At 42.9% G+C, this 13,283-nt stretch overlaps 2 protein-coding genes and 1 long non-coding RNA gene across 3 annotated transcripts; 1 reads left to right on the forward strand and 2 right to left on the reverse strand.

Moving 5' to 3' along the window:
- The first annotated feature begins 34 nt into the window (after positions 1-34).
- Positions 35-5,759, forward strand: spata6 (spermatogenesis associated 6). Its single transcript, XM_049725920.2, has 11 exons — positions 35-150; positions 647-784; positions 913-961; positions 1,077-1,106; positions 1,203-1,330; positions 2,117-2,176; positions 2,284-2,316; positions 2,639-2,959; positions 3,638-3,728; positions 3,853-3,949; positions 5,033-5,759. Exons 1-11 carry the CDS (start codon positions 79-81, stop codon positions 5,130-5,132), a joined length of 1,119 nt encoding a protein of 372 aa, XP_049581877.1. The 5' UTR covers positions 35-78; the 3' UTR covers positions 5,133-5,759.
- Positions 2,612-3,938, reverse strand: LOC125972342 (uncharacterized). The gene is made up of 4 exons (XR_007482785.1): positions 3,818-3,938; positions 3,551-3,748; positions 2,855-2,956; positions 2,612-2,754 (listed from the first exon to the last, which is right to left on the reverse strand). It is a non-coding gene; the product is annotated as an uncharacterized lncRNA (long non-coding RNA).
- dnttip2 (deoxynucleotidyltransferase, terminal, interacting protein 2) lies at positions 5,246-13,040 on the reverse strand. The gene is made up of 7 exons (XM_068652088.1): positions 12,917-13,040; positions 8,428-12,650; positions 7,842-7,977; positions 7,026-7,121; positions 6,641-6,805; positions 6,435-6,544; positions 5,246-6,111 (listed from the first exon to the last, which is right to left on the reverse strand). The coding sequence occupies exons 1-7, from the start codon at positions 12,989-12,991 to the stop codon at positions 5,994-5,996; spliced, it is 4,923 nt and encodes a 1,640-aa protein (XP_068508189.1). The 5' UTR covers positions 12,992-13,040; the 3' UTR covers positions 5,246-5,993.
- Positions 13,041-13,283: the final 243 nt, after the last annotated feature.

Consider the following 13,283-nt stretch of genomic DNA (forward strand, 5'->3'; position numbering starts at 1 on the left):
AATCCATACGTGGCACTGAAAGCTTTTTCTACTTCCGCTGTTTGGTTGCCATGACAACAATCTTGCGAGTGAATTTAAATGGCCATGACGCTCTCCTCCAAACTGCACAAAAAATCTTGGAAATGTACAGTGTCGTTGGACATTCACAAGGTACGTGTGCCGTTCCCAAATCTCAACAAAAATAAATGTATTTGCTATTAGCAAGCTTTACTCTCAAATAAATGTGGCCTCTTTTTCCTTTACGCCAATGACGTATGTCCAGAACGTGACTATTTTCAGAAATGCTGCACGATCTACAGGCTTTGTGTTTACACGATGAATAACAAAATCGATATTTGTTTTAAATTTGATCATTCATTGAGTTATCTGTTTCATTTTTTTGCACTAGTTCCATTCAAAAAATTAACTTACTCTACTATCTAGATTTGTTAAATATCACATCATATATATATTTTTTAAATCACATTCTTATGTAATGTTCTAATCATTTGAAAGTGGTGTTTCTGTTAGTCATAATAAAAAGAAAATTTTTCAAAATAATTTCACTGTCTAATAAATGTAAATAGGAAACAACTTGTATGCATACCTGCACCATTTTCTTCATTGGTGACAACATTACATGTTAAAACCACATTTGTACCAATAGGTCACATGTCGTGGCATGCGCCTGCCCAAGACCGGAGACATCCACTTAAGTGTTTGCATCATGGGCCAATGCAAGAAAACTAGCTGCTTGCCGCCACGCTTCCCATTACACTTTAACCAGCTGCTGGTTTTTGAAAAGGTAAGAATGATGACGGTGAATAAATAAAATTGCTGATCTGATAATGTAGTGTATCTGATGAGAGGCTGTCACATTAACCTCGTTAACCGTATTGATTGGCTTTGTCTCCACGTCACGCGCTACACCAGACGTACACCGATGCCATTGACCCCTCTGCAGTCGCTGACCTCCTAAAAGGTAAAAAGCCCTCTTGAGGTTTCTCCGCTCATCTCTTGAGTTCTACATCCTGTGCTGTGCAAGCATACGAGCTATTAGCTTCTATCTCCACTGAGTGCGCTTTTCTTCTTCTTAGCTGACACAACATCTTTTCAGCTGATTCAGGGTAAGCTTTTTGAGATGGTAACATTCCCCTGTGCAAAAAAGAAAAAAAAAAAAGCCTTGTGTTTATGTGTCGGCTTACTTTTTTTGCTGGTGTCAGAGAGGAAGACCCTTGCCACAATGACGCAAAACAGCAAAGACTTCCTGAAACATGGGCCCAATCTGAGCGGTGTTAAAGACCCCATGCAGAGAGACACACTGATGATGGAGACGTCGGCCAGCTTCCATGTAGGTTCAATTCCTTTATTATTAAAAATGTTTTGAGTTTAGTTTTTAGCTGTGTAATTGCTAGTTTTAGCTTCTTTTTTTTTAATATATGGAATATTTGTTCACTAAGCATTAAACTAAACTACTATTCAATGGACTTTCTATTTTCTGTAGGTAGCGCCAGACTATAGTAAATTTAAAATGAAACCTGAAATGCTGTTTATGAGGTGATAAAAATAAAGGACATTTTTGCTGTATTTATAGTTAGTTTTATAAACATAAGAGGAAGTTTCCATTATTTTTCCCTTTTTTTTTTTGTATTTTAGTTTTATGAAATGTTTTTAAAATTGTTGTTTTAGTTCTAAGTTCCCACAATCACATACCAACAACTCATCTTCCCAGAAAAATACAAAGAGGAAGCTTGTAATTTTCTTCCCTGTTGGCGTCCCAATACTTTTGACCCAATGTATCTGAACAGATCATTGTCTAAGAAGACAAGAAATTTTCCCCTCTTTACATAGAAAACTGCTTCACTTTGACAAAAAGTCTTCTAACCTACTTTCATTTCATGCACATTTGTCTGCTGCGACTTCCTTGAGCGTTAGACCGTCTCCCTCCATAAAGCCATATTTTTATTTTTTTCTTTGAAACATCACCGCGGTCTATTCTGCAATTTGTTTCACTCAAGACCGAGTCCAGACGGAACAACTACAATCGTAAATTGGCCTCCGGGGCTTTGAGCGCGTCTATTTTGTAGTCTTCCTATTGTCTCCCTCTCTCAAGATGTCACTCGTCTTGTGTCTCCAGGGTGCCTTTCCCACTGTAGAGTTTTCAAAGACGTCGTTCATCCAGGAGAACGATTGGCCTGTAAGTCTCCTCGTGAGACACAAATGCAATGCAAGTTTTGATGAAATATTATTTGAGTGATTTTCATCCTGATGAAGTAATTAATATATGTTGATCCCACACAATAGGTTGAAGACTCGACTGCCACGCAGCAGAAAGAGGTGAGTACGTGTTTGTAGATGAAATAAGATAAGCCTATTTGCTTTGATTCAGCTCAATCAAGCTTTAATGAATTGGCAGCATCAGTGTCCGATCGTTCATCGTTCTCTTAGAAATTGTTTTAGTGTGATACGATTTCCCTGAATAGCAATTTGGCTCCCTAAATGGTTTTGTTTTATTGTATTAGACTAGAATGAATATTTGATCTAATCTTATTTATCCCAGATGCCATTACAGACAGGAATTTGAAGTTAGAGGCCATTAGAGTTGTGATAATTCAGCGGTTGTTAGAATGCTGAATGAATTGTATTTTTGTCCTCACAGATGGCCAGCTTCGCTCAATTGAGGCCATTTTCATCTTTGGCGAGGAGGTCTCCAAATTATGTAGGATGGTCCACATGCAGACGCTCCCCCTCCCCACCCCCGTGCCGCCATATTTCCTGTGAAGCAAAACCACGAAAACACAGAGGTTGTCAAGAGCCAGGCTACCAGAGGCCCACTGTTGCCTCCACGACTCGGGCGCTGTCACCTTACACCCACCGAAAAATGTGCCAGCTCTCCCTGGATGCTGAGCAAAGGCTGAGACACTTCCAGCTCGGACCGTTCTACTTCAAGAAGGAGACAGAGAGCCTCCCTCTATTCCTGGTCGGTAATAGCACAAATCCATTTATACAATAATATACAAAGTATGTTATTTTTTTAATGACCATGTAGTCCGGCATTTGTAAAAAAAAAAATAATAATAATAATAAAAGAAATTACCAAGTGTCGTAAGACTTTTTAAATCAAGTAAATAAATAAAATTATTTTTCTGGTCATTTTTTCTTTCTTAAAAAAAAAACAGCCTTACATTTAATTTCTTTTTTTTTTTTTTTTTACATGGTATTTTTTTTCTAAAAAAAGAAGCCTTGATATACATGGTCGTTAAAAAAAAAAATCTTTTTTTTTCTTATGAAAGCCTTACATGGTCGTTTTTTTCTAAAAAAAAAAAAAAAACAAGCCTTACATACATACATGTTTTTTTTTTTTTCAAAAATAAATAGCCCTGGTCATTTAAAAAAAAAATCTTTACATAGTCTTAATTTCTTAAAACAAATCTATGGTGGAACACTGATATTGACTGCGACAGTCCCCAGTGAACAATTAACCCAGGTAGTTAAGAGTCAAACTGCAATTAGCAAATGGATACCTAATGATAGCCTTCAACAGGAAGCACATTCGTTTTAAAAGGAGTACCGTGTTTTGTTGCTTTAGTCCCACACATCCAGAAGAAATGTCAACGTGATGATCTGTGATCCGTTCTCCTGCGTTGTCTCTCGACAGGTTCCGACGTGCAGTAGTCTGCCAAAAATGTACTCTCCTTTGAGTCACGTGCACTGCTGCCACACAGTCAGCCTCTCCAATGATGACTCCGGTAGGCCACACTGAGCAAACCTGATTTCAAAGAAAATACATTTACACTGGAAAAAGTCATCTTTTATTTTAATACATACATTTACATACATGTTGAAGAAGGTCCAGTGTTCTTGTTGTTGCAGACTCTGAGCTGAGCCAAAATCCTCTTCCAACCTCCTCCGCCTCTCCTGGTCCAAAAAGGAGAGACCATGGGACTACCAAACGCTCCCTAGGAGAAAGGTCAAAGAACACTTGGCACACTCACAAAACTATAATGTCACATCAAGACAATTGGGCTTTGTTTTGTCTGGAAGGCTGATAAAAAAAATCCCGTCTAATTTTACGATCCTTGTCATGTTTGCCATGATGAATTCCTCCCAATGCGTCTGTGTAAATAAATCCACACTTTCTGTTTGCTCATAAGATCTCCACAGACAAGGAGGCACCTGCCTGTTGTCCCAATGATGGGATATAGAACAGCGACATGGCAATTCCACGAGCTGGCGGTCGCATGTGCGAGCTAAATTAGAGGCGCTGATGTCCCGTCATGTTTGTTCATTATCGGGCGTAGAGGAGGGAAAACAAAAAGGAAAGTGTATTGATTTGTTTCGCTGCCTCACTCTTGATAACTTTGACCTGACGCTCACTCTAATACATTCACAAGAGAGATTGTCATCCATCACGCCGGCTTGCCAGTCGATCCCACGGCCGACGCCAACATCGGCCCGCGGTCGTCTTCTCCTCCGCCTCCGGAACAGCCCTGCAAACTCAGCTCATAAGCAAACATTAAAATCAATAGACAATCTCAGCACAGTCAATTGTGGGAAATGAACGATAGTTTTGCCGCAATTGAAAACGCCACAAGAGTTGCGGTGCGTCAGATTAGAGCGGCGATGGAGAAGGGCACGCCTCGCTACTTGACTCGGGTTTCATCTTTGCACAGAAACTAAGCTACAACTTTGCAGTCTGTTCATGATTCTCCTTTCTGACTTTGGGACTTGATTTTGACCATGTCAAATATTTGGCTGCACGGTGAGTTGTGCATAGTAGGCTCAAGAGCTCATCAAAAAAGGATTGTTGTGTAGCTAATCGGGTAGTGAAGTTGTTGCGTTGCGACATAGTACACGCATGGTTTGTGTTCAAGGTGGAATGAAGAATTTAGGAGTAATTGTCACTCAGTTTCCAAGGTAGTCAGTTGGTTCACGTGGTGCTGTGGCGCCCTCTAGTGGACAAAAAGAATATCGTAAGCATGTTGGACTTGGAAATACACAAAAATATATATTTTTTTACAACAGAATATGTTTCTTTGTCTGGCCTTACCAGGTTGTACACCAGAGAACCCAGTCCATCCTACTGGGAGCAGATCCACAGCAGAGTCCAGAAGATTCTTCTGACGCACAGAGTACCCTTGGACATCAAGTAACTCGCTGATCTCAATGTTAGAAAACTGACCTGTTGTTGCGGTGAGACTCGCACAAGCTATGCATATTTCAAATACCGGCTGAAACAAAGCCGCACAAAAATGCACCAGGAAGATGGTTGTGATATTCTTTTGCTTTAATGCAATATTAGTTGATAGCAATCCTGCAAGGAATATTTTTTATGGATTTCACACAGCAAATCAAACAAATGAAATGGTAAAATAATTCCAAGATATAAATGGAAGCAATAGTTTAAAATTAAATCGTATTGATTACAGAAATAAGTAATCACACTTCTTGTACGTTTTTAAGTGAAAAATGCCACAGCATGTACAATGATCTTGATCAGTCTTAAATATTTCAGTTTCAAAACAATTTGAAAAACTACAAAATTGTTAAACTTTTGCATGGGTTCAGTTTAAAGAGAAAGTTAACCCCCAAATAATCCAATAATTTGTTGCATGTGCCCCCACTAGTCGAAACACGACATCTTGGTTAATGTTGCGTTTGTGCAATACGAGAAAATGACATCTCAGGTCATAACCAATCACAGGCCAGCTGAAGAAAACTGGTGAACCGTGATTGGTTGTGACCTACACTTGGCAACCACAAGTGGCAAAATGGCTACCCCTTGGTTGATTAAAAACAGTTGGATTTTGCCTGTTTAATACATATTCTACAAATTATACAATAATCAGAACACCGTGTTTCAACCCATTGTTAGGCTGCACATGAAATTTGGGGGTTGACTTTAAACATCACGTCGCATTTCTACACGGGAAAAATACAACTTTACAAAGTTTATCTTGATTTATAAGTTATTTTGTGTATAAACCCTTAAGACTCTTGTCTCACACACACGCTTACTTTGTGACTTTCTGTGATTTCTTGTGGAATGTATTCTTCCTGAATTTCTTGTTTTTGCCTGACGCCTGAGCTGCTTTCTCAGCCACAATACTCTGGTACCTTTTCTTGTTGTTGCTGGGAAAAAAAAAACAAAAAACAAAAAACAGTACATAAATTAAGTCATGTTTTCAATTTTAACAACTACTGTCAAAGTGTATTGCTACCCATAGAAATTCATGTATCTTGTTTTTTTTACATCCACCAACATTCTTGCATATACCACTCAATGGAGTATCAATTGTATTAGATGTTCATTCCGGGGTTAATTAAATATATATTAAAAATATTTTCTCAAACAAAAGCCTAGTTTCGATTTTTAATTCTTGATTTGAATTTTTACTAAAATCAATTGAACAAAACGTTAGCCATTGAACTGCAAGTCTGGTCATGTTACTAACCTCCTGAACTCGGCATCAGCCAGCAACTCCTCCACCATTGTCCTCTTCCGTTGCTTCTTGGGAATGCGGGAGTGATAGAAGTCGATGGCGCTGTCCTCCACGGTGGCCACCTGCACCCCAGCACAAAAAAGCACATAAAACATCATGCAAACCTCAAAATATACCCCGCCCCCCTCCTTTTTTTTTTTTTTTTTTGTTGTCCTAACCTGGAAGTACTTGGGGAAGCCGTCTCTGTCGTTCTTCTTGTAGAACCTCTTGGGATCCATGGAGCCTCTCATCTTCAGCAGTTTCAAGTCTCTCTTCAGCTCTTGGGTCAGCTCAGGAGCTTTCATGTTGAACCAAGCATCGCCTGTGGTCTTCTCACGCTCCACCTGCACGAGTCATACAACTTGAAGTTGACAACTGATTTAAATGAATCAGTTTACCATTGCAACCAAACTGAATAACCTTTCCTATACACAACAGATAAATAATATATTAATAAAATAATGTATTTTATGCATTAAGAAATGACAAATTTATTGAAACGTCTCAGCATATATATTGTGCAAATACTCAAGTAAAATATCTCCAAAAGAGAGTTCAACTTACCCTGCGCTTTAGTTTTAAGGCTTTTTTGGACTCTGTGTAGGGTGGCACCGCCTCTTTCTTCTCAAAGTCTGATCCTATCACGCTCTTCTTCATCAGCTGTGGACAGAACCATCATTGTTTATTTGTTTATCTATTTGGTCCATTCATTTATAATGCAAAGTCCTATCACTTTACACGGGAAAAAGATGAAATTAGAATGAATACCACAGGGTGGCGCCAGAACACTACTACTCCCTTCAACTTAGTATCTCGTTTTCTCATTTGAATATAACTCCTTGGCACCACAATCGTGCATAACCTTTCTATCAGACGGGGCTTTGGCGCCATCTTGTGGCAGTTTGGGACCAGTAAGTAAAAGCTCAGTAAAACTTTTTTTTTTTTTTAAATCTGGGATAAGTGACTGTAGGGCTGATTAATTATGAAATGATAGAAATCACACATCACAAATGATTAGTTTTGGTATCAAACAAAATAAATCTTTGAAGCGCTAATTAAGTTCCTTTTGGACCAAACAAAAATCTTGATTTTAAAATTAAATAAAAGGTACAACTTTATGAATTAAAGTTTATTTTTCCTGCATGAAGACCGGCTACCAATCCAAATTGATAATCATTATTTTTGACGATTATGCCAATTTTGTAATTGTGAAGTGTAATAATCATCACAATAATCAATCACAGCAATAAAACCAACTTTCACAAAGCCAGAAGAAGCAACGTGACAAAAACTATCAGGCTGTCATGGATTTCCTCAGCAGCGCAGAACCTTGATAATGCTTATTATTAATCACAGCCTGGAAAACACGTCCACATTTACCTCATTCTGGTCCTTCTTCTTGTGTCGGCTCAGCAAAGTGGAGCTGGGTTTTGATTTGCTGCCGTCGAAAGTGATGTACAAACCCCCCAGCTGTTTCATGTTGACGCCCGGGTCGATGCGACTGGACATCTTGTTCCTGCAACAAAAAGGTGAGGCGACGTCACGGCTCATTTCCTTCGCGCGCTCCTAGTCAAACTCAACGAAAAATAATGATGTGACAATTTTATACTGGATGGACATTTTGGAGTCCTCTTGTTGACTTTGCCTCTAAAAATTGTTCTAGAAAGAGTGAGTGTGCTACAACTATGGTGTGGACTACGAGGCGTGGCATTGGAACTGGACTTGGTTAGTGTGCGTGTGAGTGTCGGAGTGTGAGCTGTGGTCTAAAGCAGCTCAATGCCAGTGTTCATTTTGTGGTTGTCTGTAGCGCTTTTGCATTATGGCAAAATGTACGGCAAGATGTAGCTATATGAATTACAAGGCATGCACTAACTTTTCTAGGTCAAACTACAACAGAAAAAATAAAAAATAAAAACCTGGTGACATTTGGTGAGCTTAGTTAAGTGTCTGCTCGTGTTGTACTCACAGTGAAGGATTCCTGCTGGACAAGAGAAGCGCCTCTTCCCCATAGATGTCGTCATCCTCCTCTGCTTCCTCATCTACAAATTCCTCGTCGTCCTCTTCCTCCCCTTTCTTGGTGCCCACCAGCTCCTCTCTCGTGAGGTGCTCCGTGTAGTAATCTTCATCCACTTCTTGCCCAGGTCGCGCGTCCACCATAAACAGACCGTCGACCGACACGCCCGCCGTCGTCTTCTTCTTCTTCTTCTTTTCGGGCGTCCTGGAAGGACCTTGTTGCTCTTCCCTGTCCTCAACTTGGTCGTCGAAGATGTCCTCGTCCTCCTCGTCCTCACTGCTCTCCAAGAGACTGATTTTCTTTGTTTTCTGGGAAGCTTTCATGTCCTTGAGTGGTGATTTCTTAAACGTCGTCTCCTTTTTGGGCCTCCTGGAAGAGGCTTGTTGCTTTTCTGTGTCCTCGACTTGGTGGTCAAAGATGTCCTCGTCCTCCTCGGTCTCCAGGAGGCTGATTTTCTTCGTTTTCTGGGAAGCTTTCATGTCCTTGAGCGGTGATTTCTTAAACGTCTTCTTTTTGGGCCTCCTGGAAGGGCCTTGTTGCTTTTCTGTGTCCTCAACTTGGTGGTCGAAGATGTCCTCGTCCTCCTCGTCCTCACTGCTCTCCAAGAGACTGATTTTCTTCGTTTTCTGGGAAGCTTTCATGTCCTTGAGCAGTGATTTCTTAAACGTCGTCTTCTTTTTGGGCCTCCTGAAAGGGTCTTGTTGCTCTTCTGTGTCCTCGACTTGGTGGTCCAAGATGTCCTCGTTCTCCTCGGTGTCCAAGAGACTGATTTTCTTCGTGTTCTGGGAAGCTTTCATGTCCTTGAGCGGTGATTTCTTAAACGGCGTCTTCTTTTTGGGCCTCCTAGAAGGGTCTTGTTGCTCTTCTCTGTCCTTGACTTGGTGATCGAAGATGTCCTCGTTCTCCTCGGTGTCCAAGAGACTGATTTTCTTCGTTTTCTGGGAAGCTTTCATGTCCTTGAGCGGTGATTTCTTAAACGTCGTCTCCTTTTTGGGCGTCCTGGAAGGGTCTTGTTGCTCTTCTGTGTCCTCGACTTGGTGGTCAGAGATGTCCTTGTCCTCCTCGTCCTCACTGCTCTCCAAGAGACTGATTATCTTCGTTTTCTGGGAAGCTTTCATGTCCTTGAACGGTGATTTCGTAAACGTTGTCTCCTTTTTGGGCTTCCGGGAAGGACCTTGTTGCTTGTTTGTGTCCTCGACTTGGTGGTCGAAGATGTCCTCATCCTCCTCGTCCTCACTGCTCTCCAAGAGACTGACTTTCTTTGTTTTCTGGGACGCTTTCATGTCCTTGAGTGGTGATTTCTTAAACGTCGTCTCCTCAACAACGGTCGCCGTCGTCTCCTTTTCGGGCTTCCTGGAAGGGCCTTGTTGCTCTTCTGTGTCCTCGACTTCATGGTCGGAGATGTCCTCGTCCTCCTTGTCCTCACTGCTCTCCAAGAGACTGATTGTCTTGGTTTTCTTGGAATCTTTCATATCCTTGAGCGGTGATTTCTTAAACGTCGTCTCCTCAACGACGGTCGACCTCGTCTCCTTTTCGGGCTTCCTGGAAGGGCCTTGTTGCTCTTCTGTGTCCTCGACTTTGTGGTCGGAGATGTCCTCATCCTCCTCGGTCTCCAAGAGACTAATTTTCTTAGTTTTCTGAGAAGCTTTCATGTCCTTGAGTGGTGATTTCTTAGGAGTCTTCTCCTTTTCAGGTTTCCTGGAAGGGCCTTGTTGCTCTTCTGTGTCCTCGACTTGGTGGTCGGAGATGTCCTCATCCTCCTCGGTCTCCAAGAGACTAATTTTCTTAGAAGCTTTCATGTCCTTGAGTGGTGATTTCTTAGGAGTCTTCTCCTTTTCAGGCTTCCTGGAAGGGCCTTGTTGCTCTTCTGTGTCCTCGACTTTGTGGTCGGAGATGTCCTCATCCTCCTCGGTCTCCAAGAGACTAATTTTCTTAGTTTTCTGAGAAGCTTTCATGTCCTTGAGTGGTGATTTCTTAGGAGTCTTCTCCTTTTCAGGCTTCCTGGAAGGGCCTTGTTGCTCTTCTGTGTCCTCGACTTGGTGGTCGGAGATGTCCTCATCCTCCTCGGTCTCCAAGAGACTAATTTTCTTAGTTTTCTGAGAAGTTTTCATGTCCTTGAGTGGTGATTTCTTAGGAGTCTTCTCCTTTTCAGGCTTCCTGGAAGGGCCTTGTTGCTCCTCTGTGTCCTCGACTTGGTGGTCGGAGATGTCCTCATCCTCCTCGGTCTCCAAGAGACTAATTTTCTTAGTTTTCTGAGAAGCTTTCATGTCCTTGAGTGGTGATTTCTTAGGAGTCTTCTCCTTTTCAGGCTTCCTGGAAGGGCCTTGTTGCTCTTCTGTGTCCTCGACTTGGTGGTCAAAGATGTCCTCGTCCTCCTTGTTCTCACCGCTCTCCAAGAGACTGATTGTCTTGGTTTTCTTGGAACGTTTCATGTCCTTGAGCGGTGATTTCTTAAACGTCGTCTCCTCAACGACGGTCGCCGCAATCTCCTCTGGCTTCCCGGAGTGGCCTTGTGTCTCCCCTATGTCCTCTTCTTCTAATTCCATCTCTTCATCACCTCTGCTCACAACAGAATGGCTTGTTGATGTTTTCTCAGTGGCTTTTGCGTCCTCAAGTTGACATTCGTCAGGTGTCACTCGTTCATCGACCGACACCACAGCCTCTTCCGGCTTCCCCTCACGAACATCTTTATCTTCCGTGGTGATCTCCATGACTACCTCCTGACATGTCACTTGCTCTACCTCCATGTCGTCCTCTTGTTCCTGAGTTGTCGACACACTCCCGCAAAAAACCTGGTCATCACCAGACACCTCTGTGCGCAGGTCGACGTCCTTTACATCGTCTCCTCCGACATCCTCGCATCTTGCTTCCGAGGGTGAAGACCCCGCTTCCATCTTTTCCACCGCCGAGTCGTCTTCATCCTGCTTTTCAGCGGACCGCTCGTGCTGCTGATCTGGAGCCGCCATTGCGGCCTCCACAAGAACCTCCTGTTCATTCGGATCTGCCAGTTTGACTTGGTTCACTGCTGCTTCGGTCGACGGCACGCTGACTTGCTTCTCTTCTTCCAGCAACGTACAGTCCGCGTCTTCGGCGACCACTGTGGTCTCCAGCATAGAGTCGTGCAGTACGTGTCCCTCTGGGGAGGTCTCCAAGACAACCCACAGACCTTTCATTGGCACATGCTGCAGAGAGCTCCCCGAGCCGGCCCTAACCAGAGTAGAATGACCGTCTGTCTGCTCAGAATCCAACTCGGCGTTCTTGGAACTAGAGGAGGGGGTCTTCATCAGCCGCTTAGCGCTGATGGTGTAATCAGAGCCAGATTCAAAGCCCTCCGAGTCGCAAGACTTCTCGGCGGCGGTGCGTCGAGTTGTTCTTCGGCTCGGAGTCGACGAGCTTGTGGAGGTTTCGTCCAAGTTCAGGGGAATGGGACCCACCTTTCTTGTTCTTGCACTCCTGCGAATCGTGGATTGAGAAGCTGGAGAGGCTTCGGAAGTGAAGCTGCTGGCATCAGAGAGGTCGAACTCTTTCGCTTTGGCAGAAGATCTGGTGCTTCTCTTTTGACTTCGGGTAGCTCTTTGCGATTCGGTCGGCAGTGAAGAGGATTCCGCCTCATTATTTCCGGTCTTGACTGGATCCACGTTGTGTGCCGCCCTACTTCTCTTGCTTCTGACCGTTTTCTCCACAGTCGCTAAAGAAAAGCAAGAGTCCGCATCGGACAACTCATCTTCTGCGGAATTCAAGGTGATGGAAAGCCTTTTGCTCCTTCTTCTGCTGCCCATAGCTGGAGTTTCACTGTGGGACACAACAGAGCTAAGGGATTCCACCCTCTTGTTTGGAGCGCTCCTTCTCGTACTTCGGGCATTCTTTGGTGCGCAGGACCCCAGCTCGGATTCTTCTTGACCAGTTTTGCAGGCCGCCCTGCTGCGCATCTCGGGCTGGTCCGCATTGAATGTGACAGAGGAGCACGAGTCCAGGTCGGATACATCTGCTTCGTGGATTGCGCTCACGGGGGTGCAAGGCTGCTCGGGGCTGTGGAGTCTGAAGGCTCGGGAGCATCTTTTCAATGAGGGCGTTGGAGAGTCGCTGCTGTCTTCTCTAAGGCGGCTGCTGGTTTTCACTGAGTTTGCCGCTTGTGAGGCCCCACTCCTGGTTCTTCTCCCTGTTGATGGAGTTGCCTGTGAGGAGCGAGAGAAACATTTGGTCGAACATTTGGTTTATTTACCACTTAAAACACACACATTATTAATGTTTACGTTTGGACTAAACGTCTGGAAATGTTTGTGCCCATTAGACGATTTGAAATCATTGACGAATGCCAGGGTGGGCCACGTGAGTTGGAGGAGGACGCGCAGATGGTAGATGACCACAACGGAAAGTTAAAATTTCTCGCTTATGAATAAAATGTGTTGCGCTTTTGGGAGAAAGTTGCAAGTGTATTTACCTGGATGTTGGAGGCTTGCTCGAGATTTGTTTGATTTGGAGAACTCACGCGTACTCCTCTTCTGGTAACCACCATCTTGGACCGGCTTGTCACTTCCGCTTTGGAAATCAGACCAAAGCAATCGATAGACAGAAACGCGGCTTGGAGCGCAGAGGACCTCGATTTATTTTTATTTTTTTTTCAACCGCGACCAAGAAACTTATTGAATAACTGGGTACATACAACTAAGAAGTATTTAGATGCTTAGAAGTTTAAATTATTAAAACCTGATACAATATATAAATTCAATTTCCAATTATCCTCACAATAGTAACATCTATAGTTTTTCAAATAAACTATTTAAATAAAAAATTGTAGAGAAGCATCC

The sequence above is a fragment of the Syngnathus scovelli genome, chromosome 10, assembly GCF_024217435.2.
Source record: "Syngnathus scovelli strain Florida chromosome 10, RoL_Ssco_1.2, whole genome shotgun sequence".
Classification (NCBI taxonomy): Eukaryota; Metazoa; Chordata; class Actinopteri; order Syngnathiformes; family Syngnathidae; genus Syngnathus; species Syngnathus scovelli.